We start from the raw sequence: 22024 nt of genomic DNA on the forward strand, positions 1-22024 counted from the left end.
CACACAGTATGATGCTCCCACAGTGTCCACAACACAGTATGATGCTCCCCCAGTGTCCACAATACAGTATGATGCTCCCCTAGTGTCCACAATACAGTATGATGCTCCCCCAGTGTCCACAATACAGTATGATGCTCTCACAGTGTCCACAACACAGTATGATGCTCCCCTAGTGTCCACAATACAGTATGATGCTCCCCTAGTGTCCACAATACAGTATGATGCTCCTACAGTGTCCACACACAGTATGATGCTCTCACAGTGCCCACACACAGTATGATGCTCTCACAGTGTCCACAATACAGTATGATGCTCTCACAGTGTCCACACACAGTATGATGCTCTCACAGTGTCCACAACACAGTATGATGCTCCCACAATGCCCACACACAGTATGATGCTCCCACAGTGTCCACAACACAGTACGATGCTCCTACAGTGTCCACAACACAGTATGATGCTCCCACAGTGCCCACAACACAGTACGATGCTCCCACAGTGTCCACAACACAGTATGATGCTCCCACAGTGCCCACACACAGTACGATGCTCCCACAATGCCCACACACAGTATGATGCTCCCACAGTGTCCACAACACAGTATGATGCTCCCCCAGTGTCCACAATACAGTATGATGCTCCCCTAGTGTCCACAATACAGTATGATGCTCCCCCAGTGTCCACAATACAGTATGATGCTCCCCTAGTGTCCACAATACAGTATGATGCTCCCCTAGTGTCCACAATACAGTATGATGCTCCTACAGTGTCCACACACAGTATGATGCTCTCACAGTGTCCACAATACAGTATGATGCTCTCACAGTGTCCACACACAGTATGATGCTCTCACAGTGTCCACAATACAGTATGATGCTCTCACAGTGTCCACACACAGTATGATGCTCTCACAGTGTCCACAACACAGTATGATGCTCTCACAGTGCCCATAACACAGTACGATGCTCCCACAGTGCCCACACACAGTACGATGCTCCTACAGTGTCCACAACACAGTATGATGCTCCCACAGTGCCCACAACACAGTACGATGCTCCCACAGTGTCCACAACACAGTATAATGCTCCCACAGTGCCCACACACAGTACGATGCTCCCACAATGCCCACACACAGTATGATGCTCTCACAGTGTCCACAATACAGTATGATGCTCTCACAGTGTCCACACACAGTATGATGCTCTCACAGTGTCCACAACACAGTATGATGCTCTCACAGTGCAAACACACACAGTACGATGCTCCTACAGTGTCCACAACACAGTATGATGCTCCCACAGTGCCCACAACACAGTACGATGCTCCCACAGTGTCCACAACACAGTATGATGCTCCCACAGTGCCCACACACAGTACGATGCTCCCACAATGCCCACACACAGTATGATGCTCTCACAGTGTCCACAACACAGTATGATGCTCCCACAGTGCCCACACACAGTACGATGCTCCTACAGTGTCCACAACACAGTATGATGCTCCCACAGTGCCCACAACACAGTACGATGCTCCCACAGTGTCCACAACACAGTATGATGCTCCCCCAGTGTCCACAATACAGTATGATGCTCCCCTAGTGTCCACAATACAGTATGATGCTCCCCCAGTGTCCACAATACAGTATGATGCTCTCACAGTGTCCACAACACAGTATGATGCTCCCCTAGTGTCCACAATACAGTATGATGCTCCCCTAGTGTCCACAATACAGTATGATGCTCCTACAGTGTCCACACACAGTATGATGCTCTCACAGTGCCCACACACAGTATGATGCTCTCACAGTGTCCACAATACAGTATGATGCTCTCACAGTGTCCACACACAGTATGATGCTCTCACAGTGTCCACAACACAGTATGATGCTCTCACAGTGCCCATAACACAGTACGATGCTCCCACAGTGCCCACACACAGTACGATGTTCCTACAGTGTCCACAACACAGTATGATGCTCCCACAGTGCCCACAACACAGTACGATGCTCCCACAGTGTCCACAACACAGTATGATGCTCCCACAGTGCCCACACACAGTACGATGCTCCCACAATGCCCACACACAGTATGATGCTCTCACAGTGTCCACAATACAGTATGATGCTCTCACAGTGTCCACACACAGTATGATGCTCTCACAGTGTCCACAACACAGTATGATGCTCTCACAGTGCCCACACACAGTACGATGCTCTCACAGTGTCCACAACACAGTATGATGCTCTCACAGTGCCCACACACAGTACGATGCTCCTACAGTGTCCACAACACAGTATGATGCTCCCACAGTGCCCACAACACAGTACGATGCTCCCACAGTGTCCACAACACAGTATGATGCTCCCACAGTGCCCACACACAGTACGATGCTCCCACAATGCCCACACACAGTATGATGCTCTCACAGTGTCCACAACACAGTATGATGCTCCCACAGTGCCCACACACAGTACGATGCTCCTACAGTGTCCACAACACAGTATGATGCTCCCACAGTGCCCACAACACAGTACGATGCTCCCACAGTGTCCACAACACAGTATGATGCTCCCACAGTGCCCACACACAGTACGATGCTCCCACAATGCCCACACACAGTATGATGCTCCCACAGTGTCCACAACACAGTATGATGCTCCCCCAGTGTCCACAATACAGTATGATGCTCCCCTAGTGTCCACAATACAGTATGATGCTCCCCCAGTGTCCACAATACAGTATGATGCTCTCACAGTGTCCACAACACAGTATGATGCTCCCCTAGTGTCCACAATACAGTATGATGCTCCCCTAGTGTCCACAATACAGTATGATGCTCCTACAGTGTCCACACACAGTATGATGCTCTCACAGTGCCCACACACAGTATGATGCTCTCACAGTGTCCACAATACAGTATGATGCTCTCACAGTGTCCACACACAGTATGATGCTCTCACAGTGTCCACAACACAGTATGATGCTCCCACAATGCCCACACACAGTATGATGCTCCCACAGTGTCCACAACACAGTACGATGCTCCTACAGTGTCCACAACACAGTATGATGCTCCCACAGTGCCCACAACACAGTACGATGCTCCCACAGTGTCCACAACACAGTATGATGCTCCCACAGTGCCCACACACAGTACGATGCTCCCACAATGCCCACACACAGTATGATGCTCCCAGTGTCCACAACACAGTATGATGCTCCCCCAGTGTCCACAATACAGTATGATGCTCCCCTAGTGTCCACAATACAGTATGATGCTCCCCCAGTGTCCACAATACAGTATGATGCTCCCCTAGTGTCCACAATACAGTATGATGCTCCCCTAGTGTCCACAATACAGTATGATGCTCCTACAGTGTCCACACACAGTATGATGCTCTCACAGTGCCCACACACAGTATGATGCTCTCACAGTGTCCACAATACAGTATGATGCTCTCACAGTGTCCACACACAGTATGATGCTCTCACAGTGTCCACAACACAGTATGATGCTCTCACAGTGCCCATAACACAGTACGATGCTCCCACAGTGCCCACACACAGTACGATGCTCCTACAGTGTCCACAACACAGTATGATGCTCTCACAGTGCCCATAACACAGTACGATGCTCCCACAGTGCCCACACACAGTATGATGCTCTCACAGTGCCCACACACAGTACGATGCTCCTACAGTGTCCACAACACAGTATGATGCTCCCACAGTGCCCACAACACAGTACGATGCTCCCACAGTGTCCACAACACAGTATGATGCTCCCACAGTGCCCACACACAGTACGATGCTCCCACAATGCCCACACACAGTATGATGCTCTCACAGTGCCCACACACAGTATGATGCTCTCACAGTGCCCACAACACAGTATCATGCTCTCACAGTGCCCACACACAGTACGATGCTCCCACAATGCCCACACACAGTATGATGCTCCCACAGTGTCCACAACACAGTATGATGCTCCCACAGTGTCCACACACAGTACGATGCTCCTACAGTCTCCACAACACAGTACGATGCTCCCACAATGCCCACACACAGTATGATGCTCTCACAGTGTCCACACACAGTATGATGCTCTCACAGTGCCCACACACAGTATGATGCTCCCACAGTGCCCACACACAGTACGATGCTCCCACAATGCCCACACACAGTATGATGCTCTCACAGTGCCCACACACAGTATGATGCTCTCACAGTGCCCACAACACAGTATGATGCTGTCACAGTGCCCACACACAGTATGATGCTCTCACAGTGCCCACACACAGTATGATGCTCCCACAGTGTCCACAACACAGTATGATGCTCCCCCAGTGTCCACAATACAGTATGATGCTCCCCTAGTGTCCACAATACAGTATGATGCTCCCCCAGTGTCCACAATACAGTATGATGCTCCCCTAGTGTCCACAATACAGTATGATGCTCCTACAGTGTCCACACACAGTATGATGCTCTCACAGTGCCCACACACAGTATGATGCTCTCACAGTGTCCACAATACAGTATGATGCTCTCACAGTGTCCACACACAGTATGATGCTCTCACAGTGTCCACAACACAGTATGATGCTCTCACAGTGCCCATAACACAGTACGATGCTCCCACAGTGCCCACACACAGTACGATGCTCCTACAGTGTCCACAACACAGTATGATGCTCCCACAGTGCCCACAACACAGTACGATGCTCCCACAGTGTCCACAACACAGTATGATGCTCCCACAGTGCCCACACACAGTACGATGCTCCCACAATGCCCACACACAGTATGATGCTCTCACAGTGTCCACAACACAGTATGATGCTCCCACAGTGCCCACACACAGTACGATGCTCCTACAGTGTCCACAACACAGTATGATGCTCCCACAGTGCCCACAACACAGTACGATGCTCCCACAGTGTCCACAACACAGTATGATGCTCCCACAGTGCCCACACACAGTACGATGCTCCCACAATGCCCACACACAGTATGATGCTCCCACAGTGTCCACAACACAGTATGATGCTCCCCCAGTGTCCACAATACAGTATGATGCTCCCCTAGTGTCCACAATACAGTATGATGCTCCCCCAGTGTCCACAATACAGTATGATGCTCCCCTAGTGTCCACAATACAGTATGATGCTCCCCTAGTGTCCACAATACAGTATGATGCTCCTACAGTGTCCACACACAGTATGATGCTCTCACAGTGTCCACAATACAGTATGATGCTCTCACAGTGTCCACACACAGTATGATGCTCTCACAGTGTCCACAATACAGTATGATGCTCTCACAGTGTCCACACACAGTATGATGCTCTCACAGTGTCCACAACACAGTATGATGCTCTCACAGTGCCCATAACACAGTACGATGCTCCCACAGTGCCCACACACAGTACGATGCTCCTACAGTGTCCACAACACAGTATGATGCTCCCACAGTGCCCACAACACAGTACGATGCTCCCACAGTGTCCACAACACAGTATAATGCTCCCACAGTGCCCACACACAGTACGATGCTCCCACAATGCCCACACACAGTATGATGCTCTCACAGTGTCCACAATACAGTATGATGCTCTCACAGTGTCCACACACAGTATGATGCTCTCACAGTGTCCACAACACAGTATGATGCTCTCACAGTGCAAACACACACAGTACGATGCTCCTACAGTGTCCACAACACAGTATGATGCTCCCACAGTGCCCACAACACAGTACGATGCTCCCACAGTGTCCACAACACAGTATGATGCTCCCACAGTGCCCACACACAGTACGATGCTCCCACAATGCCCACACACAGTATGATGCTCTCACAGTGTCCACAACACAGTATGATGCTCCCACAGTGCCCACACACAGTACGATGCTCCTACAGTGTCCACAACACAGTATGATGCTCCCACAGTGCCCACAACACAGTACGATGCTCCCACAGTGTCCACAACACAGTATGATGCTCCCCCAGTGTCCACAATACAGTATGATGCTCCCCTAGTGTCCACAATACAGTATGATGCTCCCCCAGTGTCCACAATACAGTATGATGCTCTCACAGTGTCCACAACACAGTATGATGCTCCCCTAGTGTCCACAATACAGTATGATGCTCCCCTAGTGTCCACAATACAGTATGATGCTCCTACAGTGTCCACACACAGTATGATGCTCTCACAGTGCCCACACACAGTATGATGCTCTCACAGTGTCCACAATACAGTATGATGCTCTCACAGTGTCCACACACAGTATGATGCTCTCACAGTGTCCACAACACAGTATGATGCTCTCACAGTGCCCATAACACAGTACGATGCTCCCACAGTGCCCACACACAGTACGATGTTCCTACAGTGTCCACAACACAGTATGATGCTCCCACAGTGCCCACAACACAGTACGATGCTCCCACAGTGTCCACAACACAGTATGATGCTCCCACAGTGCCCACACACAGTACGATGCTCCCACAATGCCCACACACAGTATGATGCTCTCACAGTGTCCACAATACAGTATGATGCTCTCACAGTGTCCACACACAGTATGATGCTCTCACAGTGTCCACAACACAGTATGATGCTCTCACAGTGCCCACACACAGTACGATGCTCTCACAGTGTCCACAACACAGTATGATGCTCTCACAGTGCCCACACACAGTACGATGCTCCTACAGTGTCCACAACACAGTATGATGCTCCCACAGTGCCCACAACACAGTACGATGCTCCCACAGTGTCCACAACACAGTATGATGCTCCCACAGTGCCCACACACAGTACGATGCTCCCACAATGCCCACACACAGTATGATGCTCTCACAGTGTCCACAACACAGTATGATGCTCCCACAGTGCCCACACACAGTACGATGCTCCTACAGTGTCCACAACACAGTATGATGCTCCCACAGTGCCCACAACACAGTACGATGCTCCCACAGTGTCCACAACACAGTATGATGCTCCCACAGTGCCCACACACAGTACGATGCTCCCACAATGCCCACACACAGTATGATGCTCCCACAGTGTCCACAACACAGTATGATGCTCCCCCAGTGTCCACAATACAGTATGATGCTCCCCTAGTGTCCACAATACAGTATGATGCTCCCCCAGTGTCCACAATACAGTATGATGCTCTCACAGTGTCCACAACACAGTATGATGCTCCCCTAGTGTCCACAATACAGTATGATGCTCCCCTAGTGTCCACAATACAGTATGATGCTCCTACAGTGTCCACACACAGTATGATGCTCTCACAGTGCCCACACACAGTATGATGCTCTCACAGTGTCCACAATACAGTATGATGCTCTCACAGTGTCCACACACAGTATGATGCTCTCACAGTGTCCACAACACAGTATGATGCTCCCACAATGCCCACACACAGTATGATGCTCCCACAGTGTCCACAACACAGTACGATGCTCCTACAGTGTCCACAACACAGTATGATGCTCCCACAGTGCCCACAACACAGTACGATGCTCCCACAGTGTCCACAACACAGTATGATGCTCCCACAGTGCCCACACACAGTACGATGCTCCCACAATGCCCACACACAGTATGATGCTCCCAGTGTCCACAACACAGTATGATGCTCCCCCAGTGTCCACAATACAGTATGATGCTCCCCTAGTGTCCACAATACAGTATGATGCTCCCCCAGTGTCCACAATACAGTATGATGCTCCCCTAGTGTCCACAATACAGTATGATGCTCCCCTAGTGTCCACAATACAGTATGATGCTCCTACAGTGTCCACACACAGTATGATGCTCTCACAGTGCCCACACACAGTATGATGCTCTCACAGTGTCCACAATACAGTATGATGCTCTCACAGTGTCCACACACAGTATGATGCTCTCACAGTGTCCACAACACAGTATGATGCTCTCACAGTGCCCATAACACAGTACGATGCTCCCACAGTGCCCACACACAGTACGATGCTCCTACAGTGTCCACAACACAGTATGATGCTCTCACAGTGCCCATAACACAGTACGATGCTCCCACAGTGCCCACACACAGTATGATGCTCTCACAGTGCCCACACACAGTACGATGCTCCTACAGTGTCCACAACACAGTATGATGCTCCCACAGTGCCCACAACACAGTACGATGCTCCCACAGTGTCCACAACACAGTATGATGCTCCCACAGTGCCCACACACAGTACGATGCTCCCACAATGCCCACACACAGTATGATGCTCTCACAGTGCCCACACACAGTATGATGCTCTCACAGTGCCCACAACACAGTATCATGCTCTCACAGTGCCCACACACAGTACGATGCTCCCACAATGCCCACACACAGTATGATGCTCCCACAGTGTCCACAACACAGTATGATGCTCCCACAGTGTCCACACACAGTACGATGCTCCTACAGTCTCCACAACACAGTACGATGCTCCCACAATGCCCACACACAGTATGATGCTCTCACAGTGTCCACACACAGTATGATGCTCTCACAGTGCCCACACACAGTATGATGCTCCCACAGTGCCCACACACAGTACGATGCTCCCACAATGCCCACACACAGTATGATGCTCTCACAGTGCCCACACACAGTATGATGCTCTCACAGTGCCCACAACACAGTATGATGCTGTCACAGTGCCCACACACAGTATGATGCTCTCACAGTGCCCACACACAGTATGATGCTCCCACAGTGTCCACAACACAGTATGATGCTCCCCCAGTGTCCACAATACAGTATGATGCTCCCCTAGTGTCCACAATACAGTATGATGCTCCCCCAGTGTCCACAATACAGTATGATGCTCCCCTAGTGTCCACAATACAGTATGATGCTCCTACAGTGTCCACACACAGTATGATGCTCTCACAGTGCCCACACACAGTATGATGCTCTCACAGTGTCCACAATACAGTATGATGCTCTCACAGTGTCCACACACAGTATGATGCTCTCACAGTGTCCACAACACAGTATGATGCTCTCACAGTGCCCATAACACAGTACGATGCTCCCACAGTGCCCACACACAGTACGATGCTCCTACAGTGTCCACAACACAGTATGATGCTCCCACAGTGCCCACAACACAGTACGATGCTCCCACAGTGTCCACAACACAGTATGATGCTCCCACAGTGCCCACACACAGTACGATGCTCCCACAATGCCCACACACAGTATGATGCTCTCACAGTGCCCACACACAGTATGATGCTCCCACAGTGTCCACAACACAGTATGATGCTCCCCCAGTGTCCACAATACAGTATGATGCTCCCCTAGTGTCCACAATACAGTATGATGCTCTCACAGTGCCCACAATACAGTATGATGCTCCCCTAGTGTCCACAATACAGTATGATGCTCCTACAGTGTCCACACACAGTATGATGCTCTCACAGTGCCCACACACAGTATGATGCTCTCACAGTGTCCACAATACAGTATGATGCTCTCACAGTGTCCACACACAGTATGATGCTCTCACAGTGTCCACAACACAGTACGATGCTCCCACAGTGCCCACACACAGTACGATGCTCCTACAGTGTCCACAACACAGTATGATGCTCCTACAGTGCCCACAACACAGTACGATGCTCCCACAGTGTCCACAACACAGTATGATGCTCCCCTAGTGTCCACAACACAGTATGATGCTCCCACAGTGTCCACACACAGTATGATGCTCTCACAGTGCCCACACACAGTATGATGCTCTCACAGTGCCCACAACACAGTATGATGCTCTCACAGTGCCCACACACAGTACGATGCTCCCACAATGCCCACACACAGTATGATGCTCCCACAGTGTCCACAACACAGTATGATGCTCTCACAGTGCCCACACACAGTACGATGCTCCCACAATGCCCACACACAGTATGATGCTCCCACAGTGTCCACACACAGTATGATGCTCTCACAGTGCCCACACACAGTACGATGCTCCCACAATGCCCACACACAGTATGATGCTCCCACAGTGTCCACACACAGTATGATGCTCTCACAGTGCCCACACACAGTATGATGCTCCCACAGTGTCCACAACACAGTATGATGCTCTCACAGTGCCCACACACAGTACGATGCTCCCACAGTGTCCACAACACAGTATGATGCTCCCACAGTGTCCACAGCAAAGTATGGCGGTCTAGGGCCACTACCTCACAGTATTATGCCCCAAAGTGCTCTGTTGCCCACAAAGATGTCTTCTACAGTTTTTGATGCCAACAGTGTGGTTCCAGCTCTGATGCCCCTACAGTCTGATACCTCCCCTGTGACCCTACTGTTGGCTACACATGTGCCCCACATACAATGTTATGACCCATAGTGCCCCCGTTCTTCCTAGTATGGTGCCCTTACATCCCACAGACATTGAGGATAGGGAGCTGTGCTGCACACAGCTTTTGTTTCCTTGGATATATGACCGTAGAAGTCTACGAAGACAATGGCAGAATTAGGGCACAGTGATGAATTTTCGGAGTTGTACATTCAGGTATTGGGCAATTATTGCTAGATGACAAAAAAAAATCCCTTATAATTATTGTAGGGATTATATACAATGCAGATGTAATTTTTCTCATTTTTTCCTATCTTCTATTCACTCGCAAACCTTTGTCCTCATTGTGAGTTATGGGGTATGCGACTTCTCCGCCATAACTACAACCGCACCTATTGTTCTAAGGACAATGGGTGAAAGTGTTCAGAATTTGGAACCTTTTCGAAAGTTTATAGCAAAAATTGAGCCCCAGGATCTAAGAAAGGACGTGTTGAAGGGTTTCTTCTTTGATTGTTATAGTAAAAGGAGAAAATATAATATTACTGAATTATATTGTGCTTGCCTTTCCTAGGGAAATATTTCATACCGAGCAGGACGCTGGCTCCCCCTCTAGACCACTGATAGGTATTACACCGACTCCCTCCTGGAACACTCGCATCATCCTCTTTTTTGCTTATTTTCAAATTAATGAGAACTCCTGACACCAATTATTCTCCGCAGCTTCGAACTTTGGATGCCAAAATCTAGAGACAATTATGACCCCGGTCTGTAAAAGAGTAGACACTAGGGATACAAAAAGTTAGTATTTTCAGCCTGGGAGTTTCTTAAAACCGCAGGGATGGAAGTTGTTAAGCAGTAGCTTTCCTGCATATTCCCAGCTGCTGCAGAACATCCTGGCATCATCCTATATCTTATCCCTAACGTATAGGATTAATGTTAACCCTATACCTAGGTGAGCTGAGCGACCAGTTATGTGACGGCTCTCAGTACTACCCAACTTTACTAAGATACTGACTTGTTTTGAGAAGTTTTCTTCATCTGAAATTTCTAAGCATATATGCCGCCCTTATATTAAGCCAATCCCCTTTGTACTTCAAGTTGGTTTGTATACAATAAGCAAAATCCAAGATACTGGACATGAGCACCATAGATTACACCACGCTCCAGAAACAGTCCCCAGACTGTATGAGAAGAACCCAACAATTGTCTCTGACTTCATCTAACCACTCACCGGTCCCAGACTTTCACAAGACCCTACACTAGACCATTCACCAGTCCCCTGTACCAATCCTAGACTTGATCTGACCCCTGCACCAGTCCGAGACTTCATCTGGCCCCCTGCAGCAGTCCTAGACTTCATGTGACCCCTGCAGCAGTCCGAGACTTCATCTGGCCCTTGCACCAATCCTAAACTTCATCAGTCACCTGCACCAGACCCAGAATTCATCAGACCCCTGCACCAGTCCGAGACTTCATCAGACCCCTGCACCAGTCCGAGACTTCATCAGACCCCTGCACCAGTCCGAGACTTCATCTGACCCCTGCACCAGTCCGAGACTTCATCAGTCACCTGCACCAGACCCAGAATTCATCAGACCCCTGCACCAGTCCTAGACTTCATGTGACCCCTGCAGCAGTCCGAGACTTCATCTGGCCCTTGCACCAATCCTAAACTTCATCAGTCACCTGCACCAGACCCAGAATTCATCAGACCCCTGCACCAGTCCGAGACTTCATCAGACCCCTGCACCAGTCCGAGACTTCATCAGACCCCTGCACCAGTCCGAGACTTCATCTGACCCCTGCACCAGACCCAGAATTCATCAGACCCCTGCACCAGTCCGAGACTTCATCAGTCACCTGCACCAGACCCAGAATTCGTCAGACCCCTGCACCAGTCCGAGACTTCATCAGTCACCTGCACCAGACCCAGAATTCATCAGACCCCTGCACCAGTCCGAGACTTCATCAGTCACCTGCACCAGACCCAGAATTCATCAGACCCCTGCACCAGTCCGAGACTTCATCTGACCCCTGCACCAGTCCGAGACTTCATCCGACCCCCACACCAGTCTGAGACTTCATCAGTCACCTGCACCAGACCCAGGATTCATCAGACCCCTGCACCAGCGTCATAATTCATCAGACCCCTGCACCAGTCCCAGAATTCATCAGACCCCTGCACCAGTCCGATATTTTATCAAACCCCTGCACCAGTCCCAGAATTCATCAAACACCTGCACCAATCCTAGACTTCATCAGACCCCTGCACCAGATCATAATTCATCAGACCACTGCACCAGACCCAGAATTCATCAGACCATTGCTCCAGTCTCAGAATTCATCAGACCCCTGCACCAGTCTCAGAATTCATCAAACCCCTGCACCAGTCTCAGAATTCATCAGACCCCTGCACCAGTCTCAGAATTCATCAGACCCCTGCACCAGTCCCAGACTTCACAAGGCCACCACACCAGTACTATAAAAGAATCCCTGTATCTGTCCCAGCCTTCATCAGATACTTACACCTGTCCAAAACTATTTCAGACTCTTGAAACAGTCTAAGAGTTCATTAGACAACCACATTAGATCCTCAAAACAGTCCTAGAGTCTGTCTGACACTCCATACCAGTCCAACACTTCACCTTTTCCAGACTTCATCAAATGTTCTCATCAGTATCATTCTTTATCAGACCCTCTCACCAGTCCCAGACTTTATCAGACCCTACAGTCTTAGACTTTATCAGACCCACTCACCTGTCGCAGACTTTATCAGACCTTCACACCAGTCTTAGACTTCATCAGACCCTCAAACCAGTTCAAGAACTCATCAGACCTTCACACCAGTCCCAGAACTCATCAGACCCTCACACCAGTCCCAGACTTTATCAGACGGTCCCTCACACCAGTCCCAGACTATCAGACCCTCACACCAGTCCTAGACTTTATCAGACCCTCACACCAGTCTTAGACTTTATCAGACCCTCACACCAGTCCCAGACTTCATCAGACCCTCACACCGTTTCCAGTTCCAGTTTCCAAACTTGATCATCATCCAGATCCCATCTCAGACAGTCAGACACTTTCAATAGTCCAAGGATTCATCATACCCCGCACCAGTCCAAGAGCGACGGGAGAATTATAAGCAAGGCTACGTTGGTCTTACTGAGTTCTGATTTGTACAGAACTGTAATTCCATCCCAACATGCAGGCCATCAGTGGATGTATTCTTCTCTAGAAGAAATGCATAGCTTTTCATATAAGGTCTGTATGGCAGGACATGGAGACCTATCAGTGCCCAAGCTCTACCAGGCCTTACTGTCAGTCACCCAAGGTCGTCCATGGAGAAAAAAAATGCATATCACTCAGTATAGTTTATTTTTTTATGTTGCTCTTTACTGTAAAAAAAAGTATATAGTTGTATACTTGCCTGATGGACTCCTAAAGAGGCCTTTTTTTGCCTCCAGCAGATAAATAGGCCTTTTAACTATAATTCAGGCTATGTGGCAGTGTATCTCCTTTTGACTATGCTCTGCTCTTGTATATACTATACTATACAATAATAGTTTTTCTTTTGCTTCTTTAGACAAATGAAATTTTGGAACTGCAGAGGATGAGGATGAAGGAAGAGATCCGAGAGTACAAATTTCGAGAGGCCAGACTCCTTCAAGATTACACCGAGCTGGAAGAAGAGAACATCACATTACAGAAATTAGTGTCCACCTTAAAGCAAAACCAGGTACGGTCGGTATGCCGCTGTCAGCCTTCCTTTATCATTTCCATCCAAACAATATATGATGTACATTATGTAGACTAAATAACAGCACAATGTCAGTCAGCTGCTTGTAAAGCCCACAGAATATTTAGGTTGTTACATGTTCGGAACGCTTGATGAGTATGCTCGTCATAAGCGTCAGGCACTTGCTTTATCATGGTGAGCATACTCAACACGGTAGTGTTCCTCTGTGATCAGGAGCAACGTCCAAAGAAGACCCCCTGGGATGTCTGGCTTTATGGAATACTTATACTGCTGTTGCTACTGGCCATTAAAATGGAGTTAAAAAAAAAATAAAAGTACGGTAACTAAAAAAGTACAAAAAGTAATAAAAAATTTAATTAAAAAGCAAATGAATAAAAAAAGAAAAACCCCAAACAGACACAAAAACACTTTTTTTGGTAAAGACATAACAAAGTCATGCAAGGTCCAAAGAAGAGCAACAAAAGTGATAGCGGCTGGAGGAATCTCAGTTATGTGGGAAGATTAATGTCATTACATTTATTTTGTTTTGAGAAGCATCCGACCTTGAGAATCAAAACAGTAAGATATTAATTAGCAGCGACTTTTCCAAAATGATCAGCTGGATATTGGTAGACAAGGGTCAAGATCAGAAGCCTCCTCTAAGCACCACTTTTAGGGCACTTTGGCTTAGACTTTCTGCCTTCCTCTAGATAGGGGTGAGTGTTAGAAGATATATCTCCCTGCACTTATTTTTTTGATCCTCTCCTTACCCTCCTTCTTAAATGTATAAAATATGTATTTTTTAACCATAACTAACTTGTGGCTGTATATAGCTTGTATTACTTTATTTCACCTCTGGGGGCACTGCAGAAAAATTACACTAAGTTTCTGCTACAGATTACCACTTTTCACATATGCCTTATAATCAATGGTGTAAATAGAGTCCGATGAGCCATGATGCAAAATTTGGACCGGTGGCCCCCAACTCCATGTTGGCACCTTCCTGCAAGCATGTCCCCAATCCTGGCCTCTTTCTGTAATAATGTCTCCCGTTCTGGCCCCTTTCTGTAATTATATTCCCTGTCCTGGCCCTTTCCTATAATAATGACACCTATCCTGGCTTCTTTTGGTAATAATGTCTCCCGTCTTGGTCCCTTTCTGTAATAATATCCCATATATTGTCCCCCTTCATGGGCTCCTTCCTGATATAATGTCCCCTATCATATAACAATGTCCCCCATCCTGGGCTCCTTCCTGGTATTATTACCCCTCCATACTGGGCCCCTTCCTGGTGTAATGTCCTCCATCCTGGGTCCCTTCCTTGTATAATATCCTGCTTCTTCTTACCTTCATCCATTCCCAACTCCCACAACGTGCGTCGTCCTCTTCTACTGTATAGACGGCCACTGACTTTGGCATGCCAGCCATGATCAGCGCATGACTGCCATACTCCGATTATGACGGGCACTCCAACGTCAGTTGCCGGCCTCTCATTGGCCGTGTATTGCAGTGGAGTGAGCGTACGGGTCTCTGCACCGCAATACACTCCTCAGGCACACATCTAGCTGATGGCGGGCCCCTTTCCTGCACAGACCTGGTCGCAGTCGCACCCTCTGCGATTGTTACGCCACTTCTATCTTTTTTAGGATAGTTTGAGTCATGCATTGTGATTTTTGCTTCCTCCGGATAGGGTTTAATTGTTACAAGATATTTCTCCTACATTCTATTGCTGCGGAATTTCACTCGAGGTTCCAAACCCCAGACTCACAAACTCACGGATGCATTTAATGGCGCCTATGGGTGTGCCCAGGGGGCATCTTTATACTAACATGGGGCGCCAACACATCATATACTATGGATATAATTGACCATTAAGACAATTGGCAGGATCCTTGGTGATACAATGTATAAAGGTTAATGTCATGCATGTGATCAGAAGATGAAACCTTGGAAATAGTAATTATTTGTCTTCTAAATTATATCACTAAGCTTTTAAGCTTTAAATGTATTTGTTTCCTACTTGTGGTTTCTGCCACAGTCACACATTACTTAATCAGATAACATTTGTCAACAGAAGAAATGTTTAATTGTAATTCCGGCTGAAATTGTGGTGCCAGCATCAAAATGGAAACATATAGCACAATAGGTAGCCACATACCTTTATCAATGAATTTCTCTCACAATGTATTTATTTGATCCACTTCATGTCCACTGTCTTTTTAATTTTTATTTCATAAATCAATAATACACATGAAAATAAGAAACTTTGTAATATATGTTATTAGAGAAATTTGTTTATTTCTCCTCCTGGACTGATCTTTCACTTTCAATTCCTGGGTAAAATCTGTATTCAGTGAAGACGGATTATATTTTACATTACTGAGATAGGAGATGACAGTTGGTGCTTTTAAAATTCTATGGAGAGGGGAGGAGCTAGTGTTTTGCCATTTATTCGAAGGGGTCGGATATGGCTTTAAAGAAGGCGATTCATTTCATTATAATAATTAAATTATTACAGAAAAATGGAAATAGTGTGATATTGTGTACACTTTTGCATAATATAAATCACAAAGGTAAAGTACTTACATTGCAAACTACACAGGAAAAACTTCACCAGGAGTAGCACATCATCTGTCCGAGAACATCAGCTGTGAGAAGCAGAATAGCAAAGACAGAGAAATTCCTGGGATCCACACTGAGGTGTCACCTCTTTAGTCCACAGGTTAACAGGGCTTCTATGTTAGCTGATCTTCCCCAACTTATATCTTGTTTAGAAACAAATACTTGAGTAATCAAGTATTACCCAATACCTAACAAGTTCTATTTGTCCAATATACTATCCCTCTGGCGGAGTGGCCTACTCTTCAGACGTCAATCAACATCGTACAAATACATCACTGGATAAAATATGCCAAAGGCTCTCCTGGTACCAAATATTTTAACATACTATAAACACGACATTTCCCACTAAACATGGATAACGAAACTATGCAGTAACTGGATGATACTATAAACATGCGCTTTCCCACTAAAGATTCATAAAGGAGCTATGCAGTCCAGGTATTGGGAAAATTACAGAAAATACAAGGCTAGTACAAGCTGAACTATTACTGCCTAATATCTTAAAGGTTCCTTAAAGACAGGCTACCAATATGGATTCCTGATAGCCAGTAACATCTTAGCACTACAGCTAGAGGCAGACACAGACATTCTAGGGAGGAGCTAGAGGCAGACACAGACATTCTAGGGAGGAGCTAGAGGCAGACACAGACATTCTAGGGAGGAGCTAGAGGCAGACACAGACATTCTAGGGAGGAGCTAGAGGCAGACACAGACATTCTAGGGAGGAGCTAGAGGCAGACACAGACATTCTAGGGAGGAGCTAGAGGCAGACACAGACATTCTAGGGAGGAGCTAGAGGCAGACACAGACATTCTAGGGAGGAGCTAGAGGCAGACACAGACATTCTATGGAGGAGCTAGAGTCAGACACAGACATTCTAGGGAGGAGCTAGAGGCAGACACAGACATTCTAGGGAGGAGCTAGAGGCAGACACAGACATTCTAGGGAGGAGCTAGAGGCAGACACAGACATTCTAGGGAGGAGATAGAGGCAGACACAGACATTCAAGGGAGGAGCTAGAGACAGACATTCTAGGGAGGGGCTGGAGGCAGGCACAGACATTCTAGGGAGGAGCTAAAGACATTCTAGGGAGGAACTAGCGGCAGACAGACATTCTAGGGAGGAGCTAGCAGCAGACAGACATTCTAGAGAGGAGCTAAAGGCAGACAGATATTATAGGGAGGAGCTGGAAGCGGTCACAGACATTTTAGGAAGGAACAAGATGTATAACTAACTTGTGCAAATAGAAAAGGATTAACCAGATCACCACAGCTAGGCGTCCCAGGAGGCACAGATCTGCAAGGAACCACTTATAGAAATGAAGAGAGGAAATGATTCAGCTTTTAAGTTTGCAAAAATGTATTGGATTAAACAATATTAAAAGATTCCATCATAAGGGTAGACGCAGCTAAGCGTTTCTTTTTAAAATATTGTTTTTGTTATTGTTATTTGTTCACACACTTTTGTAATGGTTTTATCATTATTCACTTATGTGCGTTTTTCACACCTAGTTCCATCTGGCGTTTTCAATCAATTATGACACTTTACCATGTGACTGACCATCTGTGTTCCAATTGGTTTATGGTTATATAAATGACTCTGCATTCAGCACATGCTTAGCTTTGTTAAATAAAGAAATGGATGTTCAAAACGCTTGATGATGGAATCTATTAATATTTTTTAATCCAATAAATGTTTGCAAGCTTGGAAGCTGGATCATTTCTTCTCTTCATAACTAACTTGTGGCTATGTATTGTAATGTTTTATTTCACCTGTGGGAGCGCTGCAGGGAAATGAAATACTTATTTCTGGTTTCGTCATAGAGAAGGCAGAGATTGTTTATTACCACCTCTGCCTTTTTGATCAATATTAATAAACATCTCTGATCAAGCGATTCCTCCTCCAAATCCAGCAATCATGAGACCTCTAAGTGTTGGGGGAGATGGGAGGAAAGGGGTAGGAGCAGAGTCTGCTGGGTCTTAGCAGACTCTTGGGTGCTCTGCAGTCCAAACAGGCTAAATTTGCCCTGTAACTTGGACTAATATACCAGCCCCACATTTTTATTATTGCTGATTTCCCCTGTAACTGTGAACTGGTATTTTAGCCCCTGTTACGGAGGAAATCAGAAATAATAAAAATGTATTTAGATGTAAAATACTTCCCCAAAGGAAAAAAAAAGTAAAGTAAATAGAGAAATAAATATACCGTATTTTTCGGACTATAAGACGCACCGGACTATAAGGCGCACCCAGGTTTTAGAGGTGGAAAATAGGGGAAAAAAATATTTGAAGCAAAAAAAATGTGGTAAAATATTTAATAACATAAATAACATACTATTATATGTGGTGTTATTATATATAATAGTATGTTATTATGTTGGAAGCTGCGGGACCAGTGTGGTGTCTGTGAAGTACTGTATGAAGATGCTGGAGGGTGAGTATAAGAATGGGGGCACAGGGCTTATATTGAAAACACTACTCCAGCACTGCAAAATAACACTGGAGTGCTGCTTTAAAATCCCATGGGAGAACTATAACTCCCAGCATGTCCTGCAGATCCTATGACATGCTGGGAGTTATAGTTCACCAAAGGAGTGGCAGAGTGCTTTATTGTGTTTTGTAAAGACTAACATCTTAATTGTGGCAGCCAGCCACACTGTGGTGAGGTAAAAGCATCCCATGACTGCACACAGAGCCTACCCTCTTGTTTCCTTTCCACAGCACAGGTTATGAGGAAGCTGCAGATTCTAGTGGGGAGCCTGAAGGACCTGTGATGATGTCAAGAAGAGGGAGAGCTCTGAGCTGCCATGTGATGCTCCAGCCCGCCCACTCCTGACATCAAACAGGTCCTGTTTGTGCACAGTACTCGGCATCCAGCCCAGGCATGGCAGGCAGGTATGCAGCGATCTCCTCTCTCCTCTGGCCCCTGCTGCTGCTGCTGCCTCCTCCTCCCCCGGACACACAGATCTCCCCAGCAGCTGCAGGAATCGGCGCTGGGGAAGCCATGTGTGTCCCTGCTCAAGTGCAGTATTCATTTGCTGCTCTGGACTCACCACTCAGCTGATAGGTGGGCGGGGAGCCGCTAATGAATATTCACTGCACTTAATCATCGGGACCACATGGTTTCCCCAGCACTGATTCTGGGCAGCGGGACATCCTGAAGTGGTATAACAGTGCGATCCCACTCACTGCTGCCCCCCTCCCCACATGCTACATCCCTACAATAAGACGCACCCACACTTTCCTCCCAAATTTGGAGGAAAAAAAGGGCGTCTTATGGTCAGAAAAATACGGTATATATATATAAAAAAAACATATCTATTGTATAAAAAAATACTGGAAGGGGAAATACAGTTTAAAATGTATTTTACTGGACCGTTGTAGTTGTGCAAAAAATAGGAAAAATTAGAATATTATTTTGTAGGTCATCTTTTCGAGATTCAGAGTCCTGCACATGCATATCTTTGGCAGCTGGATGCCGCTTATAACACACAAGAGTTTAATTAGTAGATATATCAAATTTCACTAAAAAAAAGTATCTGTGTCTCAGAGGAATATAGGGCTCTCAGGGGGCAGCACCGACTCTAATCATCTCCTTTTAACAAATGGTCCTGTTGATGATAAAAAAATAAGAACCCTACAGTATTTCCAAACACAATTATCACAGGGTGTAGTTCTAAGACTGATCAGTCACATGCCTCCTTAGAACCCACAATTAATCAAAATTTAGATAACCAGCAGATTTAAGAGGAGGGGGGGGGGGGAGAGTTAGAGGGAGAAAAGCGACAGCTATTTGCATACATCATTACTTACGCATATGGTTTTGACATATTCTTGGTAATATCTTGACTTGATTGACTTTGTCAGGGCCCTGCGCTGCCGGGATTCTTATGTTTCTTGTAAAATGTCTGTTTGTTATGTGAGGAAATTCAATAAAAACGATTAAACTTAAAAAATAAAAAGCCCAAAGACTGGAAACCAGAAGAATTTCAGACAATAAATGTACAAAAATAACATATTCGGAGAAGAAGAGGACTTAATCTCTAGTGCCACCTATTGGATGTAATAATCCGAAAAGTCAATATTGACCCTTTAATGAGCCTTACCACATGATATAGGATAAAAATTCAAAACGGACACTATTTGCAGACACGTGTTTCGGGGTGTTGCCCCTCATCAGTGCAAAGCAGGTGAATAGCAAATCCTGTTTTCTCTAATGTATATAGAGGGGTTATCAGCTATTGTTCAGGAGGAGGAGGTGAGCTGTGACATCACCTATTGTGAATGGTGGATCCTGTATTATCTACTGTATATACAGGTGTTATCAGTCATTGTACAGGAGGAGGAGGTGAGCTGTGACATTGCCTATTGTGAATGGTGTATCCTGTGTTATCTACTGTATATAGAAGTGTTATCAGTCATTGTACAGGAGGAGGAGGTGAGCTGTGACATTGCCTATTGTGAATGGTGTATCCTGTGTTATCTACTGTATATAGAAGTGTTATCAGTCATTGTACAGGAGGAGGAGGTGAGCTGTGACATCACCTATTGTGAATGGTGGACCCTGTATTATCTACTGTATGTAGAGGTGTTATCAGTCATTGTACAGGAGGAGGAGGTGAGCTGTGACATCACCTATTGTGAATGGTGGATCCTGTGTTATCTACTGCATATAGAGGTGTTATCAGTCATTGTACAGGAGGAGGAGGTGAGCTGGGACATCACCTATTGTGAATGGTGGATCCTGTATTATCTACTGTATGTAGAGGTGTTATCAGTCATTGTACAGGAGGAGGTGAGCTGTGACATCACCTATTGTGAATGATGGATCCTGTGTTATCTACTTTATATAGAGGTGTTATCAGTCATTGTACAGGAGGAGGAGGAGGTGAGCTGTGATATCACCTATTGTGAATGGTGGATCCTGTGTTATCTGCTGTATATAGAGGTGTTATCAATCATTGTACAGGAGGAGGAGGTGAGCTGTGATATCATCTATTGTGAATGGTGGATCCTGTGTTACCTACTGTATATAGAGGTGTTATCAGTCATTGTACAGGAGGAGGAGGTGAGCTGTGACATCACCTATTGTGAATGGTGGATCCTGTGTTACCTACTGTATATAGAGGTGTTATCAGTCATTGTACAGGAGGAGGAGGTGAGCTGTGACATCACCTATTGTGAATGGTGGATCCTGTGCTATCTACTGTATATAGAGGTGTTATCAGTCATTGTACAGGAGGAGGAGGAGGTGAGCTGTGATATCACCTATTGTGAATGGTGGATCCTGTGTTATCTGCTGTATATAG

At 46.4% G+C, this 22024-nt stretch overlaps 1 protein-coding gene across 4 annotated transcripts in view; it reads left to right on the forward strand.

The window, feature by feature from the left end:
* The window catches only part of BICD1 (BICD cargo adaptor 1), a 201855-nt gene that overhangs the window by 85376 nt on the left and 94455 nt on the right, over window positions 1–22024 (forward strand). For all 4 annotated transcript variants that reach the window (XM_069763294.1, XM_069763292.1, XM_069763295.1 and 1 more), the window contains exon 3: window positions 13942–14094. In XM_069763294.1, the coding sequence (XP_069619395.1) occupies window positions 13942–14094 (153 nt within the window). The remainder of the gene's footprint in view (window positions 1–13941; window positions 14095–22024) is intronic.

The sequence above is a fragment of the Ranitomeya imitator genome, chromosome 4, assembly GCF_032444005.1.
Source record: "Ranitomeya imitator isolate aRanImi1 chromosome 4, aRanImi1.pri, whole genome shotgun sequence".
NCBI classification, from domain to species: Eukaryota; Metazoa; Chordata; class Amphibia; order Anura; family Dendrobatidae; genus Ranitomeya; species Ranitomeya imitator.